Source organism: Parasteatoda tepidariorum, chromosome 10 (genome assembly GCF_043381705.1).
Source record: "Parasteatoda tepidariorum isolate YZ-2023 chromosome 10, CAS_Ptep_4.0, whole genome shotgun sequence".
Classification (NCBI taxonomy): domain Eukaryota; kingdom Metazoa; phylum Arthropoda; class Arachnida; order Araneae; family Theridiidae; genus Parasteatoda; species Parasteatoda tepidariorum.
The window spans coordinates 1,739,786-1,765,331 of NC_092213.1; the positions used below are offsets into that span (position 1 = coordinate 1,739,786).

At 29.8% G+C, this 25,546-nt stretch overlaps 1 protein-coding gene across 1 annotated transcript in view; it reads left to right on the forward strand.

Moving 5' to 3' along the window:
- The first annotated feature begins 3,031 nt into the window (after positions 1-3,031).
- The window catches only part of LOC107439069 (cleavage and polyadenylation specificity factor subunit 2), a 32,145-nt gene continuing 9,630 nt past the window's right edge, over positions 3,032-25,546 (forward strand). Inside the window, exons 1-12 of the mRNA XM_043047283.2 lie at positions 3,032-3,377; positions 6,187-6,351; positions 9,909-10,068; positions 10,625-10,730; positions 12,988-13,233; positions 14,111-14,199; positions 14,938-15,036; positions 15,424-15,549; positions 17,689-17,856; positions 18,887-19,194; positions 22,356-22,441; positions 24,194-24,471. Of these exons, the coding sequence (XP_042903217.1) occupies positions 6,203-6,351; positions 9,909-10,068; positions 10,625-10,730; positions 12,988-13,233; positions 14,111-14,199; positions 14,938-15,036; positions 15,424-15,549; positions 17,689-17,856; positions 18,887-19,194; positions 22,356-22,441; positions 24,194-24,471 (1,815 nt within the window). The 5' untranslated portion in view covers positions 3,032-3,377; positions 6,187-6,202. The remainder of the gene's footprint in view (positions 3,378-6,186; positions 6,352-9,908; positions 10,069-10,624; positions 10,731-12,987; positions 13,234-14,110; positions 14,200-14,937; positions 15,037-15,423; positions 15,550-17,688; positions 17,857-18,886; positions 19,195-22,355; positions 22,442-24,193; positions 24,472-25,546) is intronic.

The following is a 25,546-nucleotide window of genomic DNA, read 5'->3' on the forward strand; positions in this document are numbered from 1 at the left end:
GTTTCACCTCCTAAAAAAGTGTCTATGAATTTTGGTTTTGTTTCAAGTTTTTTCGTTAGTTAAAATTTCAGATACTGAAAAAACTGAAGTTACGTAAGTATTTCTTTTTTAATTTCAGTGAGAGAAGAAGGGGAGGAAAATTTATGGAAGTAAGTAAATTGATTATTTTTAGATTATTTCCTTTTCTTATTATAATTATTACAAAAAATGACACGTTGAAAATTCAAACATTAAATTAATTTTAATCTTAAATAAATCTTTAAATAAAACTACAGTTTTATTTTATTTTTAAAAAAATGACATGGTGACAGGAATGAAATGTAGTATAAACAAATAATGACAAATAGTTATATTTTAAGAAAGAAAGAACAAAAAACGATCCAGGAAAGGACCATAAGACCCAGTGAATGCTAAGAAAAATGAGCCAACACCTTTATGCAGCCACCACCTGAATGCACAATGCCTTCCTGACAACTTGGGCCCATGGCTACGTGGGATTTGCGCCACACTCCAACTCTCCCATCAGAACTGCTGTTGACTAGCTGAAATCATGACTAATTTAACCAAAATACAGTCTACCTGTGATCTAGGTCCCGCAGTGGACTGATCGTTAAGACACGGTTCCCAGCAGATCACCGAAGTCAAGCATCACTGGCTGCGGTCAGTGTACGGGTGGTTGACCAATTGGATCAGTCTGCGTAGGGACCAAGGATGTGCGGTATTGGTCCTCGTTAAACTGTGCTACCGTAAAGTGCTCGACTTCGCGAGCAGGTCGTTGGGCTACCGAAGCGGGGGTGCCATCCCCTCCGCAGAGGATCAAAATTGTGATGGCATGTCTTCGGATCATCCTCCGGGATGATTCCCAGACCGTCGCCAATAGCCTATTGTGCAGCTCTAGTGCAACGTAAATTAACAACAACAGCCTGTGATCTAGGGTTTAACCCATATGCATTCAGAACCCGAGAGGGGCGCTGGACGAGGTGTCGTGCTCTTAGTAAAAGCACTCTAGTCGATCTTCTGCCGGCATATCCTTTATTTCGCCACATTGTTTAAACGGACACATGCATTTCACGAACCACATGGATGCTTGCTGTTATTTCAAGTAATTTTATTTATCTGCTAGCACTAAGGTGACCTGGCGTTCTTTAATATTCAGAACAGTCCTCGAATTTCACTGATTGTCCTCAAAAATTTCTAAACTCTTTGAAATCAGAAAATGCTCCAAAATTTGAACATGTGTCCTCAAATTTCTCCGAAAATATTGCTGTGAATACGAAAAAAATCCAAAATGCTTACATTTTGTCTTACAAAGACAATAAACAAAAAGTGATGTTTCAAAACTGCTCAGTGATGAAATCAAAGTTGATGAAGATAGTTCTGCACATGGTACTAGCTATCAATTTTTAAAAAAAATCTTTGTGGCACACAGAAATCAATATTTTTCGTAAATGTGTTGAATTGTCCAATGCTCTCACATCGTAAAATATGTCAAGGATGCTCCACTGATTTGTCCTCAAATCATACTTTATAAAGCTAGCCACCTTTCGACGCACGCGTCAGCAGTCTCGGTCATTAAGTGCTGGCGGTCGGCCACTACGTTGTCCATCCATAGTGAGAGGTTATATTGGAAATGAGGTTATCTTGGCACACTCTAGGGATCTAGACTAGCAATGCTCGATTACGCTATCTGGATAAAATCCATCTCCCCCTTTTCTCTCAGTTGCATAGCAATTTAATACGATATTTTCCCCTTTCTTACTATTTTTCGTATTAATTTTGTCAAAAAAAATTTTTTATCTGCAAGATGCTTTCTTTTAAAACTATGTTCAATGTAGTTTTTAGTTCCATATATACAGCTTCCTAACTTAAAAATCTTTTAATCTTATTGAAAATCAAGTTCAAGACAGAGACAACCATGGATAGAGGGTTCTACTCTACGTCACCTGTAGCAAATTTCGTTCACCACAAGATCAGTTAAACGCAAAAAACTCGCCTTTGGATGGTTGACTGAACATTAACAATAACAAGATTCCTAAGACTGGCAGAAATTTAGAATACTTACGGTTGCATACCTTCGCTTATGTTATGCTTAAGTGGAGATGTGTGATCAGGCCAATATTCTAGGAAGTTTTAATGTGTGATTTGTGTTTAAATGTACTCGTAATTTTACCATTCATAAGAATTCTCCATAATTTATAAATTCCAACGTGTCGTGAGCCTAAAACAAATTTAACCAAATTAATATCACACAACATAAGTAAAGTGTAAGGTTTGCCATGTTTTGAGCTTTATCCCTTATTGGCTATAAAAGAGTAAAGTATTAATGATTGTTATTTTTTAAAAAGTATCATAGCATGCTAGCGGAGTCTTCCAAATTCATATGTTGTTTGATTCGTTGGAATTTAAACTAAAACAACGCGTTTTATTGTAAACTATACACGTATAATAAAATTGAATATCGTGCTTTTTCAAGATTAGGCTTAAAAATCAATCGAAAATGGTAACCCGGAAGTCTTAAGAAGAATTTTAACCCCTATCGCTCTCTGTGCTTCGTTTTACACAATTAACCATCCATGCGAGATTTGTAGAAAATATTTACCCTCTAAAAACTCGCCTGTAGATATTTGGCTGAACGTGGACATAAACAAGCTTTCTAAAACCAGAAGAAATTCTGAAAACTTCCGGTGCATCTTTCCGCTTAAGTTATGCTTACGAGGCGATGTGTGAACAAACTTAATATTCAAGAAAGTTTTGTTATTGTGATTTGTGTTCAAATTTGAGGGTAATTTTACCATTTGTAAGCGTTTTCTGTAATTTATAAATTCTAGCAGTTCGTGAGCCTAAAACGAATTTAACAAAATTAATAGCACCTCATAAATAAGGTGTATTGTTTGCCATGTTTTCAGTGTTATCCCTTATTTGCTGTATTGCTATAAAATATCTCTGTTTGTTAAATTTTGGGTAGCATCATAGCATGTTTGCTGAGTCTTCCCAATTTATTTGTTATTTTTTTCGTTGAAAGAAAATTTCTCCCAGAAGTCTTATGACGAATTTTGATCACTAGCGTCATCTGTGTCATCTTTGCATGGTCAACCATTCATATATCATTTCTTTAGAAAATGGCAACGTTCTTTTGGGCATCACTTTCAATTTTTTGATGTTTTCAGAAGCCGAAATTATTTTTTCATACGTGTGTGATTTGTGAATCGCTGTGTGGTGAACTGCATATCTCGATATTATTCGAAGTCATTAAGCATGTTTATTAAATTCATGGGTTAAACATATATTAAAAATGTTAAAAACATTTCGTATTCTGTTATCACCTCATCGGAAGGCTTAAGAAATAACTATTAATACCGAGTGTTGGCGTATTTTAGGTAAACATTAGTTACATTGTATCTTTAAAAGTGGCCGTAAAGAGAGTAAATGACGCTATCTACTTTATAGACTACAAATATCTCGATTCCTTTGATTGTTTAATGAAGAATGGTTGGAACTTAAACTCAAAATATGTCACGTGTTGATTACATATATATTTCGATTTGTTTACCGCTTGAAAGTTTATACCATCACCACACTAAATTAATTACTTAATGATACTTTGGGGAAATTTCCATATCGTGATCTGATGCAGAATAATCGCCAAGTACTTGAAAACAAAACATAAGGTGCCCAACTCAAGGCCACCCAAACCTCGAATTTTTTTTTTATTTATAAGAAGATAGAGAACTAAACTGGAATTTTTCACATTTCTCTGTAATTTTGAATGGTAAATAGCCTAGGAAATATTTAGTTGCACCAGAAACTTAAAAATTCCAATGCTGATTTTCCAATACCAAAAGTATTTTTTTTTTTTAATATGATAGGTATATATTATCAGTTAATATTTTAAAAAAATGAAAGAAAACTGTACTACCGGGAAAAAAAGGATAAATTTAATGTGTAGCAAGGGTTACCAAAACAAAATGTTCATCTGAAGTTAAAAATATTTTTTTAAATCTGAAATATCCATTTAGAAGTGCTGCTTACCAGTATTTTTACAATGGAAATGGAATCTAACCTATATCAACGTTGATATCTTAAGACAGATCAATAAAATTTTCTTATTAGAATGTTTCTTTGTTTTTTTTCTAAAAATTTTCAAAGTTTTATCAAATAGTTTTGATGTGGTAACAATGACATTAACTTTCTATAATATAGAGAGATTAAAAAAATTGCATAATCTTGTATGAAAAAAATCATAAATATAGTTTTTTTTTATTGCATGCAGTTTAAAATTTTTGAATATAATTTAAATGCATTTTGGACAATTTAGCAGAGTATTTTTGTCTAGGGTGACCTGGAGTAATTCCTGATGAATAAAAGCAGACATCTATTTTGTGAAAAATCTATTCAAAATAGAATTTTAATATTTACTGGAAGTTTGAAGCTATATGAGATGAGTCCTATACCAACTCTTATTTGAAAATCTAATTAGAATTTAAATTTTTAATGATCAGGAATTTCCCCTGGTCTTGATCATTTCTGGGGTAATTACTGATCACCAGTTTTTATTGTAAAGGGGCTGTTTGAAAATAATTATATAATGGTAATTAGCAAATACGACATCAAGATAAAAAAAAATATATACCAAAAAGATATGTTTAAGCAGCTAATGAAACGATTTATTTAAAAGCAAAAAAGAACGATTAACGCTTTAAATTTTCAAAAATCTTTGCATCCTGCCATACATTTTAGGCAATCAGCCAACTCATTCTCATGTTCTTCTGAAATATAAGAAAGTTCCCATATGGGTTACTTTTCCTGGATTTTTTAACTTTATTAAGGGAAAGTGTAAAGTTAAGTAAGGTATCTCGACTCAACACCTCTGGCAGCAGCTCTCACATTGAAATTTTCATTTTCAATCATTAAAAGAAATTCACTAATTTTGCTTTCTAGAAGCTTAGTATCCTTTTTAGGCTAATAATTTCTCACCATATTTATACTAAGCTAATTTATAAACTTAAAAATTATTCTAACAATGTACACACATAAAATTAAGATAGAAGCAAGATGACAAACCAAAAATGGTGTAAATCAGAATACAGTCTTGTATACAGTTAAAAACAAATTTTGTTAAAACAAAAATTCCACTTAATAAATATGAACTGTTATTTACGAAAAGACAATTAGCTATTTATGACCTATTTTATATACTATTTATAAGAAGAAATTACAATGATCAGGAATTACCCCAGTGATCAATAATTACCCCATCTGTAGGGGACAACATTTGATATAGTTTCCTATAATCAATTATAAAGTGTACAGTTGATGTGAAACAATTAAACAAAAGCTTACACTACTTTTATATCAAAGAAAAAGAAAATAACTCAAAATATTTATTATTAAGAGAAGGAAGGGGATCTTTGCAGAAATGTGCACATTTTGAAACCCATCTTTGAAATGGAAAATACAGAAAGCAGTTTAAAAGATACTTATTTTGTTAGATTAAACAAAAAACTATTATTAAGTAAATGTAGTTATACTTTAGTAAAGTGTACAAGCATTCTTGTCCATGTCTCAAATTTAAAAAAAAATAATTTTTTTAAAATAAAACTTAGGTGATCATTATTTACCCCAGAAACAGAGTGATCCTGAATTACCCCGGGTCACCCTACTAGTTTTTCTTCATGTATTTTTTAAATAATTACCTAGAAAATATTATTGAATAGTCAGTCATTCTCCTTATTAATTGATTTTATCTATTTAAAAAAAATTGGTTTGACATTTTATGTAAAAAGGAAAATTTGACAAATATGTATACGCGAATGTGACTAATGTGTTTAGCTCATAGTTTCTATTGCCACCTAGTCATCTCTTAAAATATGTTCTGATACTTTGATTTAATAGTTCTTTCATTTTAAAAAAAATATTGCTTTTTTTACTAATCTCTAGCTTAATTGATTATTTCCGTGGTGAAAGTACAAAAAAATGCTTTTCTTTTTCTAAAAAGCTTTCTAATTTCTTCATTTAAATATTAATTTACAGTCTTCAATATGCATACTGCTTATTTAATTAATCTACTTGTTAAACTTCCTTTTGAGAAAATGTAATCCATTTAAAATATTATCATATTTAAGTTTTATTTACTTTTGAATAATGAATTTTCTATTGATATAATTTCAATTCTGTTCTTCTTTTCAGAAATATATTCTTCAGGATGACCTCAATTATCAAATTACTTCCTTTGTCTGGAGTTTATAGTGAAGATCCACATTGTTACTTGTTACAAGTGGACGAGTTCAAATTTTTGCTTGATTGTGGATGGGATGAAAATTTTAATATGACTCATATTAAGGAATTAAAAAAGTATGTAGTTTTATTAAATTGAATAATATGTCAAACTTTTAGATATAATAAAATTAGAACTTGGAGATGCATGAGAAAATAGCATTCATTGCCGATCCAATGTTTGCATTGCCATTTTTGGGGGGTATCGGAAAACATGATTAAAAGAAAACATTAAAAATTCTTCTACAGTAAGTTCCATTTTTTTTTAAAAACTAACATGTTTTTTTGTATTTTAAAACAGCAATGATTATTTCTAGATAATTAAAAATGTGGATGTCTTTTAAAAAAAGCAGTTAAAAAACAACAAACAGCTGAATTGATTATTTATAGGAAATAAACATCAGAGAATGCATAATTAAAGGAAAGTTCAATAACTGAGAGATTTGACGTTCATCGATGTGTGATTGGGAGAATTGCTCTTCACACGCTCTTGAAACCTTTGATCCACCATCCTGGACAATGCTCTTGTTAAAAACGTCAATACATCAGAGAACATCCAAAGTCGCACTAACAACACCGTCAGCAAACTCTGGGACCTCATTGGCTAATCGTGGTCCAAACTAAATCGTGGCCCAATAAGAGTTTAAAGAGCCGTTATTTTTCCGATTTCGGTCCTATATAGAACTGTCTGATTCACCCAGTATACAACTAATATTGGCCAATTTCAACAATGCCAAAATTATTTTCACATCAGCTCATCTAGATGCCTTTTAATTTTGTTTTATTCATGTGACTGCCAATTCTCTTGTTAATGACATTAGTTCCTCACCACCTCTGTATAGTATGTGGAAATGCCTTCTACCCTAATTTGTCCCTCTCAGTCTTGTTTATCTTATTCTGTTTTTTTAGGTTTATTTTAATTCATCTGTGACTACTGAGGATTTTCTAGTTTTGTCTTTGTGGGGAAAGTGGTTGTCGAAAATGTCAACCTTCATCTATGAAAAGATACCTCAACATAGAATCGAGTTTACCTGTCTTATATACTAGTGAATTGGAATTGTATTTTTGTAGTGGTAGGCACACTACAGCACTCCCCCACCAGAATTATATGCTGTTGTTGTTGACATATGCCTGTTTTAGGCAGAGGGGGTGCGATTGTTCTTGTTTTCCTGTGGCGCCATCTATGGCTAAGAATTCGACTTCTGCCGCACTATATGTCGCACCCGTTTGTAGGACAGACCCTTTCATTCAGCCACAGATCATAATTTTGAACTGAGTCAAAGAATGATCGATCTAAAATCCATTACCCCCAGAGGTGTTGATTTGTTATGGGAACATGGAGGACTTTTGCGACTCGGCAGATTTAATGTGCATCAGTCACTTTACTACACGGGGAATCTTCGGCCGGCAGGGTTCGAATTCTCGGACATGGGCCCAGCGCCCTACCGACCCGGCTATCCCGGCCTTACCAGAATTATATTTGTGATGGAATTCGATGAACGGATACGACTAGTTGATTCATTGCTGTTTTGGGAGAGCTGTATTTAGATCACCATACTTTTAAATGTTGATCGTGACAGCTGTATTAAGTTCATGGTTGTGCGTATTGCCATTAGCAGTCGAGTGTATACTGGCCGACGTTGCGTGTGATCGAGACTGAGTAACAACGATGCAAGGTGGTAGATAATGTCACAAGTAGCTAGTCAACTGTTTAATGGAGACCATTCATCGAATTTGGCGTGTTCAAATCAAAGTGGGAATTTCTATCAAGCTAGCTGTGTTCACATCACATCCAAAGATCACCCATGTGGGGATCTCTGTTTGGGCCCGATTAACCTCTGAAAATAGGGGAAGCATAGTAGGATTTTGGGGCCCCCCTAACTTGAGCAAAAGAAACTTTTGATATTTTTCGCCCATAAACAATACATTTAAAAAAAAACAAGAACCATGTGAAAACTATTAGAACCTTAGAAAGGAATACAGAGATCTTATGCAATCATGTTGGACCCTTCTTTACGTGCTTTATAGTAACAAAAACATGAGGGAGTAACTAGCACATATGCTAACGAAATTTAAATATTTCACTAACTTAAATTATAAAATTACTTGTTGTTATACAAAAGGTTCTTTGCAAGATCAGTCTCTTTTTTTACACCAATTTGTTTACTAGTGGCAAAACAACACAAAATTCTAATTCCGCATAAATTATTGTTACTGCACCAGAAAAATCATACCAAATAATTTTCAAACATGAAACAAAAATATTTTTTGTACTAATAGATATTTAAAAGTCTTGTGTGTTTAGTTCAGCAATAAAAAACAGAGTCAAATTAAATTGAGCAGACATGATAGAGAAAAAAGAATTTTAAAAAGAAAAAAAGAAAACTCATAGGTTACCATTACATAGGTTTTTTCTCACTTTCAAATTCGCGAAATGTTCAATAATATCTGCAAATTATAACCTATTTGTAATATCACTCTCTATTGCTAAAAGGGCTAAACCACTTAATTTATTGTTTGAAAGAGTTGATCTCAACCGATTTTTTATTCTTTTCAATGCAGAAAATGAATGTTCACTAGTGCAGATAGTTATTGGAATTGAGAGCATTATTCTCAAAGTTGTCTCTACATTTGGAAAAGTATGTCCAATACCCAATGTTTTTATCATTTTTAACTTTTCAACAAGTTTTAAATCATTCACAGCCAAATCATTAAATTGCAGAAATTCATCTGCGAATTCTTCTTCAATATCATCATGATAAACACTCTGAAAAGCTTTTGCGCTTTTTTGAATGTTGTCTTCAGACTAAGTTTTTGTAGACATGAATCCAAACCTGGATTCCAAAAATAAGTATGCTGATTTTCTTTTTTCTAGTTCTGAAATAATTGAATCACAAATTACATAATGAACTTAAAAAATAAAATGTTCCCTTTCTAAAACATGTTGACTGTTATTTCCAGTCTACATATTCAGGGGTCTGTCCAGGCCAAATTTACTACCGTTTAGCGGTAGTTTCACAAAATACTTTTTCTTAAAATTTTATTTTTGTATCCCATAAGAAACAATAAACCCATATTTTTGTGTTGATTTTTTAATATTATTTTTTATTTTCACAAATTATGCCTGAATTTTCACAAAAAAAGGTACCTCTCAGAAAAACCTGGACAGACCCCTGATATTCTAAGCAAGTGAAGTTTTTTTAGTTAAGTAAAATCTCACAGTTTCAGTCTCTTCGGATTTTTTATTTAATTAGTTATGAATAGTTTTCGCATGTGATTTTAATTCGTTCATTTTATATATTAATATATTCATGAGAAATTTAAAACGAAGAAAATTTATAAGAATTTTAAATGTTTAATATTGTGATAAAAGTTATTATTAGTACTTTTTTTCTTTATATGTCAAATCCTCTTTTTTTTTTAAATATAAAGTGCTGGAATGTATCGTTTTAGTTATGAACATGAAATAAATCTTTACTGCTAATAAGGGAATTATCTAAAATGTTTTCCTCGAGATAAAGATACTAGGAAGGTTATTAAAATAACAATGACACTAAATCTGTAAAAGATGCACATTAATATAATGAAAAAAAATTTTTTTTAAATAGTATGATGTGTGTTTTATTTTCTTACAGGCATATTCACCAAATAGATGCAGTGTTGTTATCCTACCCAGATATTTTGCATCTGGGTGCCCTACCTTATGTTGTTGGAAAGTGTAATTTGGATTGTCCTATTTATGCTACTGTTCCTGTTTATAAAATGGGACAGATGTTTATGTATGACTTATTTCAGGTATTCATAGTTATAATTTACTTATTTATTGACCTTTTTTCTTCAGAGTCCCTGTCAAGGGACAGCTAAAGCTTTCTGGAAATAAATTTTTTCTCCTTTAGAACTCAGACAAAAAAAAAAAATTTTTAAATTATACAATAATATATTTATTGAAAAATAGTAATGTTAGTAAGGGCTGTGCCCTTGTCATTTATAAAATGTGAGAAGCCCTTTCTGACCCCTTTTCTGGGTTCAATGACCCTTGACCTTTGGAAAAAGTGTAGTTAATCACTCTATGGCTATATGTCTTTTAGTTTAATGTTACTATTATTATATGATAAAATATTAAATCCTTACTAATGAAAGATTTAAATAGAAGCCAAAAGATTATACGAATAATTTACATTATTTATTGTTGAAAAGGGGTAAGGCCGTTTTTCTTGAATACGTGTATTTAATTACTATTAATTTGATTAAAGTATTCAATTTATGCTTTTAATTTTAAAATGCAGTTATAAAATATATGCTGCTATCAAAGTTAATAAATATCTCCATTATAGTGTTCTCTTTTTTTCAGTCTCGTCATAATACTGAAGAGTTCACCCTTTTTACCCTGGATGATGTTGATGCAGCTTTTGATAAAATAATACAACTGAAATATAATCAGTCTATCAATTTGAAAGGTTTGTAAAAATGTCTAAAAGCCCTCAGACTTTATTACATATTTGTCTAATACCTAGTGCTTTGTTTATGTTTTATTTTATTTATTTATTTTTTTATAAATAAATTCTAATTTTTGCTTTTTACAGAGATCAGAATTATCTGATTAAAATCTATTTATTCTAAGTGGCCACCTACCTGGAATTATCAGGGAATTTTTTTACACTGGAAAAGTAAGGGAAATTTATATAAAAACCTGGAAAAATCAGAGAATTTTAAAGAAAAACTGGAATTTTTTTATAGATTTTCTTAATTTAAATTATTTTATGATCCATTATACCGACTTTTTATAAACTGAAATTTANTTTTTATTTATCTTAAATATTTCTAATAGATAACTTTTATAATTTTTTCTCTTTATATTATTAGTGTGGGGTAAACCACACTAATAATATAGCTACGTTTTTTTTTTAGTCTCTCTATTTGCTATTCGGTGCACTTTGTGCAAAAATTACATTCACATTAAACTTTTTTTATTAATTCAAAACAATATATTTTACATGCTGAACATATTATTTTCTCCACATCCAACTTGTACCAAAATGTTAAAAATTCAAACAAATATATATATATATATATAAAGTCCTGCTAAGTTAAAATAAATGTACTTTAATTATTTTTTCAATATGATATATTAAAAAAAATATCATTTTAAATAAAATACTTTACAATTTTGGTATATTTGTTGTATCCATCCTATACTTTATGAAAGGGGGAAAAAACACGTTAACCTGGAAATGTTAAGATTTTTACCTGGAAAAATCATTGAAATTTGAAACCTGATTTGAGTGGCCACCCTGTTATTATTAGTTTGAATGTTATTAGATGCCTACCAACTGTTAAATACAATTGATATTTTTCAATAATTGAAAGGTTGTAAGGTACCTTTCTTACCTTAAAGTCATGTGTTATGGCATAGTTAGTTCAGGACACATTAAAGTATGCTGTTGATTATGAAAAAATAACTTTTCTTTTATGTGTATGGAGCAAAACAAACAAAAATATATTTAAATGAATCTTAAAACTTGTTGATATTGAAAATTGTCTGTTATTATTCAAAGCTACTTATTTAAGGGTCATTGCTCTTCCCTTTTTTTGTAAACATATTTTGTATTTTGCTATTTTATACCCACTAATTATATTAACAGCCCATTGTTTTAAACTAGTCCTAATATTTCTCAAATGCTCGTTAAAATATTAGTATTTAGATTTTGTGTTTTATGAATATGTATCAAGAATTTTTTATTGTAGGAAAATATTTATTGATTCACTTAGTTTGAATATGATTTTTTATTTTGAAAAGTGTTAAAATATGTTATAACCATTAACTATATCTGCGTCATTTTCAACAAAAAAAAATCTTTGTAGAAGATTCTAAAGAGATTTAATAATTTTAAGTTTTTTCTTGACTGAGTTGCCTTAAAGGTGTGATATTCTTCATTGTTAGATAATCAAAATATAAATCTTAACTCAAAAAATTATATTAAGCATGTAGTTCGCAGACTGTTTGTTGGCATATATAAAAAGAAATTTTTTGGGTGTTAACATTATTCCTTTTCCTTTATCTGGGTGTTTGATCTGTACTAATTAAAAGCTGTGATAGATTTTAAACTCTTATTGACTTAAAATTCATTGATTTGTTTATTAATAGATAAAATAATATTATGAGTGTGAGTGTAGTTAGATAGGTGATGAGATTTCATATTTTAGATTGGGACCTGCTTTTGGTAAAAATGGACCCGGAAATTTAAAGGACCTGTAATTATCCAAGTCCATCTAGATTGTAGAAAATGATGGTGCAGTTTTTGCTTTTGTCGTTATATAAATTATCCTATCATCATCATAATATGATATAATTAACATTACATTGTTATTTTTTTAAAGCAATTTTAAATAATTTCTTCACAGAAAGGATAAGCAGGAATGTTTTTATAATTCTTGTGCAAAATAACACTATTCACCTTTATATTTTAAATTCCAAAATCAAACCTTTCTTGGGTGATATTTAATTTCTTGTAAATGATGGATAAAAAAAATTATAAAAGATTTGGTAAATATTTTTATCATTACAATAGCAAAAAAAAGCCTTTTTTTAATGAAAAATTGTTATTTACAGGAAAAAAGTATGGTCTGAAATTTTCCTATAATACATATAAAAATCATTCTCCAGGTTTCTCAAAACATTTTATTTCTAAAGACTAGTATATTTTAAATTTACAGGTAAGGGACAAGGCATTGCGATAACTCCTCTACCTGGTGGACACATGATAGGTGGTGCCATCTGGCGAATAGTCAAAGACGGTGAAGAAGACATTGTATATGCTGTTGATTTTAATCACAAAAAAGAAAGGCATCTGAATGGCTGTGTGTTAGAATCCATCACTCGACCATCTTTACTCATTACAGATTCTTACAACTCTACCTACATTCAGCCACGGAGGAGGTTTAGAGATGAACAACTCATGAGTATGTTTGAACTGTTTTATATCAATATCGATTTCTTATTTTAGTAGTTGAAGGGAGAAGGCTTATCATGAAAACAATTTATTAAATCGTTAGTGCACATTCTTTTTTGGAGACTATTTTTAAAATGTATCACAAATTTAAAAGAGTTATTTATGAGCATTCATTTCTTTAAAAATTTATTGTTAAAGGCACATATTAAATATTTGTTTACATTGTATTATTTTCGACTCGAAACACATTTTTCATAAAGTTTAATGGGGAAATGTTAGATTAATTATTTGATAATTTATTAGCATTCAAAACTAGTTCAGTGGTTACTGTTTCATGAAAGGGTTTTAATTTCCCCCTCCTAGAATTTCAAAAAATTTTAGCTTTCAGTATTTTTTTAGCATTTTGTATTACATCTCTAAATATTATAGATTTTTCGATTGTTTCAAATAGTACTAAAGATTTTCAGACAAAATACTTGTTTAGTATTCTAACGAATCAAATTTGTCAACTGAAGTCACAAATATCAATGTGCAAAATATGGAAAATTGCAATTGGTTAATTAAAAGGCCAAAAAATATTAATTCAAGTTGGTATCAATGCATAGTTACTAGTTGTATTAACAGTATTATTTTACATTTTTAACCAAACATTGGGTACTACAGACTTAGCTTTAACTCTGTGATAAGAATATTTTACTTTAATACTCTTCCCCAGTGTAATTTTATGAACAGCGGGAGGGGGGAGGTATAGAGGCAACTTTCCTTGTGATGTGCACGCTCATTAATAAGTGATATTAATGGAATGTCAATATAAAAATATTCTGGCCTATGCATTTTTTTTGCTATGTTGCTTAAATTATTTATATTCATATATAATTTTTTTATAGCGAATGTTCTCCAAACTTTAAGAAATGATGGTAATGTTATGATATCAGTAGATACAGCTGGAAGAGTTCTGGAGTTAGCTCACATGATGGTAAATGTTAACATTCAAATGATTTTGAAGTGATGAAAAGTTATTGTTCTTATATTTATTTATATGTTATTGTGCTTATTTCAAATTTTAACTTTGAAACTAACTTTCTAGCAGTTTCGAATATTTTAATATCCAATTCTTTTGTTATATTTTTAAATGAAAGTTTAAGAATTTTTTTTTCAACTTTTATAATAGTTAATATTATAGAAATTTAGTAATTGATTTTTTTATGTGAATTAACTAATGGAAAATATATTTCATTTAGCTTGTACATTTTTAAAGAAATAGCTTCTTCTTTAAACTTTTATGTGCTCAAAATTAACAATTTTTTGATGTCATCTTCTTTTATAAAAAGAAATCGTTGTAGGTACATACATGAAATACATACATATTACAATATTTTGTTCCAGAATTTTTATTTTTGATTATTGAATTTTGAACTTAAAAGCTTTCCTTTCTAAAATATTACAAATCTTTCCTTAAATAGGATGATTTAGAAACAAAAATAATGAAATTTAAAAGCTATATTATAGCATAAATTTTCTATTATATATGATTTAAAAAAATTGTCTTTGGGACATTAAATGATATAGTTGTGATTTACTTAAATTTAAATTCAATATGTATACTTCAGTATGTGTTTTAATTATATATATTTAATAGAATGTTTATTATTGCGCAATTTAAGGAGAAATGTGTAAAATATAAAACTTATGTTCCATAATGTTTTTTATTTAGGATCAGTTGTGGAGAAGCCAAGATTCTGGGTTGATGGCATACTCATTAGCACTATTAAATAATGTCAGCTACAATGTTGTTGAATTTGCAAAATCTCAGGTACATATCTCAATAGATTTCCTAATAAATATTTTATTAGGTTACTGTCTTTCTTTGTTTTGACTTTTGCTGGACACCTGAAGTTCTAAAATTATACCCAATTAAAACAATACGTAATTTGGTAAGTAATGTCAGTAAATTGACGTATTTGATGCTGTTGATCCACAGAACGTTACAATTTATAAAATTATTATTTTTTTAAGTTTATTCAGAAAACTTATTTAATAATTTATATTTGTGTTACATTATTATAAAATCTACTGATATAAATTCCATTTTGGTTAGAATAACTTTCAGTAAAAGTTTCAAACAGTAGAAAACTTCATATATAAAGTAATCACTGATGCCTTTTTTTTTTCTTTTTTAATGTTTTATATTATGTTTCAGGTTGAATGGATGAGTGATAAAATTTTACGTTCATTTGAGGGTGGACAGAAAAGCAACCCTTTCCAGTTTAAACATCTACAGCTATGTCATAGTCTTGGAGAGCTAAATAAAGTACCTGAACCAAAGGTAATTTTCAGTACTTTATGTCGTTTTACTTTTTGGTATTCTGCAACGTTTCTGTTTTCTTTCTCAGTATCTTTATAGTTGATCCCTTAAGTACCCTTTTTTTTTCTTCTTTTTTTTTGTCCATTTCCTCCCCATTTTTTTAACATTTGGTCCCTAACATCAGTTTAGATAATAACAAATAGCCAGCATGTACTCAGGTAAATATTTTATTTTCATTCTTTTGTCAAACAAAAATAGGATTTCTTCCACGTTTTCCAGTTTAGAGGAATTAATGTTGATTGAGTGAATTCTTGTAAAACTGTTTTCCAGTATAATTTGGTATTGGTCCAACACAAAGGACAAAATTGTACAAAAGCGCATTCAAACTTTTTTTTTCTTAGGTCATGCAACTCGCAAAGTTTTGCAATCAAATGCTAACTGCCCCCTTAAAAATATTCTCGTGAGTAGCAGTGGACCAAATGCTATTAAGACGAGAGTCTTCTGGCTGTACGAGAGAATGGGTCGTGCAGTTTATACAAAGTTCATAATGCCTTTTGAGAAGGATTAGAAACAATGTGACAAAATTACAGAGTTGGTATTTTTTTGACAGTTGGTTAGCAAGATGGAAATAATTTTTTCTAATTAGGAAAGAAGAATATAAAATGCATTCCTATTTAAATGACCGACTCACGTGAACGCTGAAGGATAGTTTTCAATATATAAAAATGTGGTTAGTGGAATGTGTTAATGTGAACAGTGGAAAAGTGAGACATAGATGTAAGTCTTCCGTCTTTCGAAAATGTCTGCGGACGGAAGTTGGGCTGAAATAAAGGGGACGGAAGAATTAACAGAAACGTCCAAGAACAAAAAAAATTTCTGTTCTTAAAAAAATAACTTTTCAATCTTTATTTTCTGTTGATTCGGTCCCTTTTTCTATAGTTCAAAATTGCTTAACATCCTGATTCGTATTCTTAATTTTTTCTTATGTTCTCATCTAGCTTACTTATTTATAATGTTTCCTAGATCGGGATCCATAATTTATATTATCATTGTGTGAGGACTCTCCTTTCTAAAATTTATGAAGGAAGTAAGGCTTGTCATCTATAATATTGCATGAGGTACTTGATTAGTTTAAACTTATACTTAATTTAGTAAAGAATTTTGTTCAAAGAATTCTATAGACATTTTTTGAATTTCAAGTCTATGTGCAGTTAACATTTTGTGATTGCAATATTATATCCGTTTTCTTTACTTTATGATTTACTCTGATCATATCCTATTCAAAGTTAAAAAGTAGTCAAAGTATGAGATGAAATAAAATATTTTTATCTCCAAGATGTGAGTGATTACGAACTGTGAAATTTCTAAATGGGAAAGTGAAAACTAACACTTAACATATTTCTAACTGATGATGTCATAAATTACCTGCCTCTATAGCCTTTTTATAGGATACTGAGAAAACTTTATGCTCAATAATGTAACACCAATAGTTACCGTATATTCCGGCGTATAACGCACACTTTTAATACAAAAAATAACATTGGAATCTGCGGGAGCGCGGTATACGCCGAATATAAAAAATTATGGATTAAAAAAATTTAAATATAGAAAAATACTTTTATTTTAAAGAAATAACATACCTTTACCTATGTACTTCATTGATTTTCGTTATTACATAAATAGTTCATTATATTTGTCTTCCGCTATCAATTACAATTATTAAAAATTTTTTGTATTATAATTACAATTTTTTTTGTATTATCTGTAAGGTGGGACCTAAACATGTCCCACTCTAAAAGGCTTTGTGGTTTTTTAACGCAACCAGGACGGATTTGCCAGATGTTTTTTACCCACAATTTAACACCATTTTTGTCCATCCAGAATCACATTATTGCTCTTTCAATTCTACCCTCACATATATGTCAAATTCAGTTCTTTTGTTTCTCCAAAAAGATAGGGAAAAATACTTTTTATTTACGATCTTGAAAGACGAGATATTGCACATGTACAATCCAAATTTTCGCGCGCGTTATACGAAGAGTATATCTTAAAATTTAAAAAAAGCAATTAGAAATTACGGGTGCGCGTTATGCGCCGGAATATACGGTAGCTTCTTTATTTTATTTATTTATTTTGTCTTGATTCTGTCACCCATTGTAGGTTGTTTTGGCAAGCATGCCTGGAATGGAATGTGGTTTTTCTCGAGAATTATTTATCCAGTGGTGTGGAAATCCTAAAAATAGTATCATTCTCACCTCCAGGAGTTTGCCAAATACGTTGGCCAGGACTCTTATTGACTTTCCAGAACAAAGAACCGTAGAACTCCAGGTCAGGTACCATTTCTGTTTTAAAGTGTCATTTAATAGCTTACATTTTTAAAAGAAAGTGTGAAAACACAGTGTGATTTTAAAAATTGTGAAGTTAAAATCCTGAGACAAAAGAACCATTGCTCCAAAAGAATTGAAATTTCAACAGTATTCTCCCAAAACAAAGGTAGTTTTTTTTTTTTCTTCTTTAGCTGTGATTAAAAAACTTACTGATTTATGTAAAGTAAAGCTTGTGTATGGAATGCATGCAGTGGTGATGAAAAACCCTGACACAAAGGAACTAAAATTTTAATAGTATTTTCCCAAAGCAAAGGGATTTTTTTAGCTGTTGTTAAAAAACTTACTGACTTGTGTTTAAACATATGAATTAAGTTTTGAAATGAGCACACGTATGACGTGCACTTAATGGTAATAAAAATGTAGAACAACTGGCACCTTGTGTTAATTTATTCTGTGAATGTCCTCACAATAACTACTTTGTAGTGAGACTCTATTATCAGAATAATGAGAGCAATATAAAGAATACTGTATATTTTGGTGGTTTTATTAACTTATATTACTTGACCATGCACGTTCGGCAGATCCACAACATCTATCGAGATACCCTTCACGCTGTTGTGAAGCATGGAGTTTGACATCTGGACTCTGCACATTTAAAACCTCTTTCATTAATTGAGTAGTTCATTACAAATGCCTTACTCTGTAATTAGATTTTCTCTGTCTTTTGTTCTCCATTGTTGATATTCTTAAATTATCTGTGCAAGTTTTTTTTTTTCCAACTACACCTAAAAAAAATTCCCATCCTGTTGAACTGTCAGTTCTATTGGATTATTGGTTTTCTTGTTACAGCGATTTAATTTCATAAGTTTTTTCAAGAAATCACCTGATATGAGCTTTTTTGATGTACAATTTTTTGAGAAAAAAAAAGTCTTAATTTTTCTGGAATCTAATTTATTCAGTAAATTTGTTTTATCTACTTAATAGTAAAATTCCCAAACTTCGTAACTCATGCTCGGGAAAAAAATTTTTAGATTAGAAAACGAGTCCGCCTTGAAGGTTCTGAGTTAGAAGAATATTTAAAAAAAGAAAAGGAAAAGGAGTTAGAAGCCGCCAGACAGCGAAGTGAGAGAGATGCCGAATTTGGAGGTTCAGATTCGAGCGAGGAAGACGAAGATGAACTGGAGGTAGACAGAGGCGGTAGCGCCAGACACGACCTCATGATGAAAATAGAAGGGAAGCAAAGGGGTGGAGGTTTTTTCAAACAAGCCAGAAAGTCTTATCCCATGTATCCTCTGAAGGAAGAAAAAATTAAATGGGATGACTATGGAGAAATTATAAAGTAAGATAATTATATACAGTTTTATTTGTGTTTCGCATGCAAAGCATTCTACGATGTTGAATGTTTTTCTGACTATTTTTCCTGATTAATAATAAAAGCTAAATTATGAACATTTGGGATTTTTTTTTCCATGTCTATAATTTGGTTGTGAAAACTTGCTTTGCAATTTTGTAACTATATTTCTTTTTCCTTTTTTGTCTTTCAAAGTAAAAAAAATTTTGACATGTTTCGTGTGCATGTAAAACATATTGCAGTTATTTTAACAGAGTGCATAACCTTTTTATAAAGTACTTATTTGTTTATTTTAGTTCTAAAGGCCCTCAAAGGTGCTTTTTTTATTGGGTGTTTGTAAAAGGTACTTTATATTCTCTTCTCCAAGCCAAAAGAATTTTTTTTCTACTTTGTTATGTCGATTGCAACAATAAATTATGTAAAAAGCATTGAGCCTTAATCTGTTCCTGTCTACCGTCGTAGATACCATTCAAAAGTACTGATCATTTTACATGATGGTTGAATTACTCTGGAGTCTGTATGCTCATGACTAGGCTGGATTCTTCGAGGAGGATTCTTGCACTCACAGAACAATCAACTATCATCATTTCAAATTTTTGTTTCCCTTTGATTAATGTGATTTAATAAGAATTGAGATTTTTTTTAATCATGAAAGCTTAAATGCCTGAGAGACCATCCACAAGTTATATAAAATAGACTTTTTATTGTAGTCTCGTTTTATCGGATTTCTTAAGAAAATTTTCTGAACTCTTAAGTTATTTTATGGCAAGGCAAGATTCTAAACAGAATTTTCAAATACCGTAAAAAATCTTGCGTTACAGATTTGTCGATTCAAAATTCTGTAATTGTTTTATCATTTGATTTAAAATTATTGAATAATCTCAAATTTGTTAAATAAAATTAATATAGGGAACATATAAAATTTTACTTCTGACAAAAATGTTTAGCATCATTGTCTTTTCATTTTAACATTAATGATTTTTTTTAATTATTTCATTAAACTAATACTGATCCAAATTACAAAAAACTTTAACAGAGACCATTCACTAGTTTTCATTTGTACATTTGTTATATGAATTTATGAAGACTTTTTTACTTGAATTCTCTAAACATCTCTATAAGTTCAATATGATCAATAATATTATTCTTGTGATGTTTTGTTAAGTATACATTTATAAATAATTTTTGTTGAATTCTAAAAAATTTTCCCTGTACTTTAAGTTTGTTAAACCAATTGTAATTTTTTTATTAAAATTAATTTTTTTAAATAATTTAATAAAATAATTATATTATTATATATGAAGAACTTCAAACATTAGGGGAAAAATTTAAAGTGCTTAAAAGGTGTTTGGTTTTTTGTTGAAAAATTTGCCCTGTTTTAAGATTACATCTTTTTGCTGATATTGTCATCCAGCCTAATATCTTTCAATCTTTGTGACCCTCTATCCAAAAAGGGTTGTGTTTCTCAGAATTGGTCATTTTTATTAAAATTTCTCTTTTATATATATATATATATATATAAGAAGAGAGTGGAATGATAACACATATCCAATCACAGAAGACTTCTGCTTAGTAACGCACAAAACAGCCAATCAAAATTGAGAATGCAGTGTGTGAAAAGGTAATAATTTTTAATAAAGCTGTCAAAAAATACAAAATACAAACTGACCTCAAACAAAACTCAGAGGACTTCGAATCAAATAATTAAGAAAACTCTACTATTACGTTTATAAAAAGGAAGATTTATTAGCTCAACAGCAAAATTATAACATCGCCATTCCAAAAAAAAAAAAAATCTCACACTTGCTACGTAAAGCTATAAAAAGACCGAACTATTATTTATGCAAACGATTATATGTGATTATTATGAACTAGACTTTATGCAAACGATTGTTTATGATGTCATCAGATGAAAGTGTCATTAACACAATATTATTCAGTGTTTATTAATAATTTTGAGTTGCAATGTAAAAAGATAGTTGTTCTAAAGCTTTATAATAAAATGTTTGTTTTGATAGAACGCAGTTATTTATTTTAGAATTCCAATATATTTTTATAGCTTTGATAAATCGGGTAGAGTTATTGGAAGCACGAATCAACACTCTCACTAAAAACTATTTATATTCCAAATTATCAAAATATATTGAACAGAGTTTACTTTAAAATACCTATATCTTTTATAAAAAATGCATTGCCGTGAATATCTTAGGCGATATCAACAGCGACATGATTTAGCTACACAAAATTAACTGGAAAATAATTGTAGTGCTATCAATGCGCTGCTAAGAAACGTTGAAAAGGTAAGACGTTTAAATGAAAACGAATACTTTGGTGTACTTACAAATACTTCTGATTGAAACTAAAATATTTTGTCATTTCACAGTATTGAAGTTAATTGAGCCATTACTTGCAATGATATTTGCTTTTGAAATATTACTTAGAATCAACTTATTAATATTACATGTTTTAATTTATTTGTAATTTTTGTAAAGTTTTTTTTCATCAGGTTTTAATTGTTTTTAGTTTAAAATTTAAATTACTGGGGGGGGGGGAGATAAAGCACCATATAGGGTGCGTCCGGCATCCTATAAGATCAACAATGATTTGCGTTAGGCTCTACCACGAGTGCTTCGTATACGGAGATTAATCTCCGGCTAATGCCCTATAGTAATGTGTTAAATAATATTGCTTCCTCGCTTTATATAAGTTTATAATGTTGATAATAAGTTATTCTGACATTTTACAATCCTATAATATTCTCTCTATGTGATGTTGGTGCAGAAAAATTGCCAGCTAATCTCCAGGAAAACAACTTTAAGTTTGTTCGCGGAGCGAACAAAAATTTAATTGCGTAGTAATTATCGGGGGTTGGTGAGCAGGGGGCGGAGCCCTCTTGTATATATATACATATGTGTATATACCTGCTAAAGTATATAAATTTTTTTTTTTTTTTTTNTTTATTTTTTTTTTTTTTTTTTTTTGAAATTTATTTAATTTTACCTATTTTTAATACTTATTACTACTTTACCTCACTTAATAATATGATGCGTTAAATTCTGCATACTTTTTCCCATGTCTATTGTGGTGTATTATTATACACTTACAATTTATATGTGTCATATATTCATGTCTATATTCTTGAATTTCAGACTTGAGGACTATATGATTTTAGAACCGTCAAATCTTGAAGAAGAAAACAAAGAAAATAAAATAGAAAATGATGACTTAGTACAAGGTATTTCTTTTATTTAATAAATTTATTTTTCGTGGATAAATAGCTGCAGTTGAAAATCCAGATTATTTCTGTAACCAAGAATTACTCAGCTAGAATTTCTAGAGCTAATCCACTCATATAGTGTTCATTTATTTGAATTAGAGGTTTTAAGTTTTTCCTATAAAATTAGGAATTTAAAAGAAAAAATTGTATCCTTGTTAAACAATAAGTTGTGTTCTATTAAAAATTATGGTGTATTCAGGGATGAGATTTTTCCGCTTTTTAGCTGATTTCCGCCTTTTTTACTTTTGTCTCTTGAATTTCAACTTCTTTTTTTATCAAAAACTCCAATTCTCTATAAGTTTCAGTTTTTTCTTTAAAATAAATAATACACCTTTTCTGAAAATTCAGCCGTAGAAATAAAATAATTATATTTCTTTCCGATTTTCAAAGATAAATATAAAATTCAAACTATCCGTAGCTGCCAACCATTCCACTTTTACGTGCAAAAAATAAGATTTTCCGCATTTTTACCTGCCCACCGGATGGCTAATATTTTCATGATTCAGAGGTCGCTGGATTTTTTTTTTTTATCAAACATCGATTTTCTTATTTACTTGATTTAAAAGTTGTGCATTGCGATTCTTATTTATGCAATTTCAATATCGTACATTGCAATTCTTATTTATGAGATTTAAAAATCCAATATTGCTATTTGTATTTGCGCATTTTTAAAATCCTATGTAGCGATTCGTATTGCCTTCAGTTTAAAATCCAATGTCGTGATTCCTTTATGAGGTTGTAATATCAAACTTTGATTTTCGTATTTGCACGTGATTTAAAAATTAGGCTTTGGATTCGTATTAACGCGATTTAGAAATTATGCATCGTGATTCGTATTTACGCGATCTAAAAATTTTTCGTCATGATTTGTATTTAAAGATTTTTGAAATCTAATATCGAGTTTCATATTCACATGATTTCAAAGTCCTAGATCGCTATTTGTATTCACGCGATTTTAAAATCCTCTATCGCATTTCTTATAACAGGTAAAAAAAATTCTTGAATTAGTTACTGTATAGGTGGCAGTTATTCTGTCGACGATTATTGGTGTATATATAGGCATTACAACATCAGCTAAACTGGATGAAAATATGTTACTGATATTTATGCTATAAATCATGTAATAGTATTCTTTAATAAAAAAATTAAATGTTAATGCATGTTCTCAGTAGTTGAGTGTGCTAAACTAGGCAGTAATAATTTACTCCTTTGTGACACAAGAAAAATATAACTTCCAGCTTTATTTTTTCAATTTGTAATTTTAATTTTTACTGAATGTTAAGGGTCGATTAAGGGTAATTATTCATATATTAATAAATTAATCCATAATTAATTTTATATCTACTCATAATTATTTATTATCTTAAATCGTCTAGAATTTATTATTAAACAGTTTAAAATGTGTGCCATTTGGTATTATTCATCAAATTTAAAAAGTACTTTTGCATAAATATGGTTTTATATTCATTGATTAAGCTCTCAATTTTATCCCTCAAAGCATGGATGGTCTTAAAGTTATTTACATAAACATTAGACCTTAGAGACAATGTCTCACCAACAATCAGGTATGCTTATCTAAATGAGGAAAGTTGCAACCAATACTCAACAATAAACTTTCTTTCTTGTCGTTTTAATAACCCTGATTTTTCAGCTTTTATTCTTTATCACAAAATTCAAATCTATCATATGTTTGGAATCTCTTTTTTCCAGATATTACAGAAGTCCCAACAAAGTGTGTTGCCCTAATGCAGACACTGGATATAAAATCTTCTGTACAGTATATAGATTTTGAGGGTCGATCAGACAGTGAGTCCATTAAAAAAATTCTCAGTATGATTAAACCTAGAAGGCTGATAATCGTCAGAGGGACTCCCGAGTCTACCGAAGCCTTGGTCAATTATTGCGTTTCCGGGGCTGTGCCCGGAAAAGTGTTCACGCCCCATTTGCTAGAGATTGTTGATGCAACCACGGAAAGTCATATTTATCAGGTGAGTCCTTATTTTATGACTTTTAAATAAACTTTGATACTTTGTTGAATGTAGAATTTGTTTTCAAGTTTTCTTAGGACTAAGATAAAACCTTAAACATGTATGGCATGGCAGTTTTGAGTTTTTATTGCTTTCTCTTCTCATGAGTGGTCACGAGAAATGGTGACCCTTGGCTAATGCCTAGAGTTGCCATTTCTTTTACTAAAAGTACCGTTCAAAATCCATTTCAACTTTTCTACTTTAGGAATTAAGTTTCAATAATAAAGAGTGAGTATTGCCATTTGAAAACTTTGTCACTATAACTGACCATGAGAGCTACATAATTGTTTTTAGCATCATACTTGATAGATCCATTCTTAATACGATCCATTCTTAATACATTCATTCTTACACAAAATTTGTTCATTCAAATGATATGCTTCCCAGGGGGTCATGTGAGCAAAGTTATTTTATAAACACCCTGTTTATATTACTAGTTCCTACAAATTTCCACTGATACATTTACATCTCCTTATTAGATTTTTATTTATTTCATAAAATGAATTTAAATAAAAGTTTTCATGTAGAGAAAGTGTTTTGTCACAATTATTGGGAAATATACTATTTTGTGGGAGAGATGGAAACACTGACTAAAACATGAGATCAAGTAACTGAATCAGTGTACCAGATGCACAACCGTCTTGAATTAGTGGCCACTAGAAAAGCAAGTTATTTAGTCATGTTGACGGCAAATACCATTTTTTTTTATAGAAGCATTAATGTTTGAAGCATATATTATATTTTCTGAAAATTAAATACTTTTGATCCTAAAAAATCGTTTTATAAAAAGATTTTTCTTTTTAGATTTTTCCTATTTATCAAGAGTTTATCTTCTGTTAATGCTCGCAAAATAAAAGTGTAAAAAATACATACAGTGAAATGGGCTCTATATCATAAAGTGATTATTTAAATGTGCCATTAGAAACTCGCACGCGGTAATAGTATCATAATTAAAATAACTGGATCATGTGTGAATGTGTCACAATAATCGCAATTTACAATTAAATCAACACCAATAAACGTAATAACATATAAT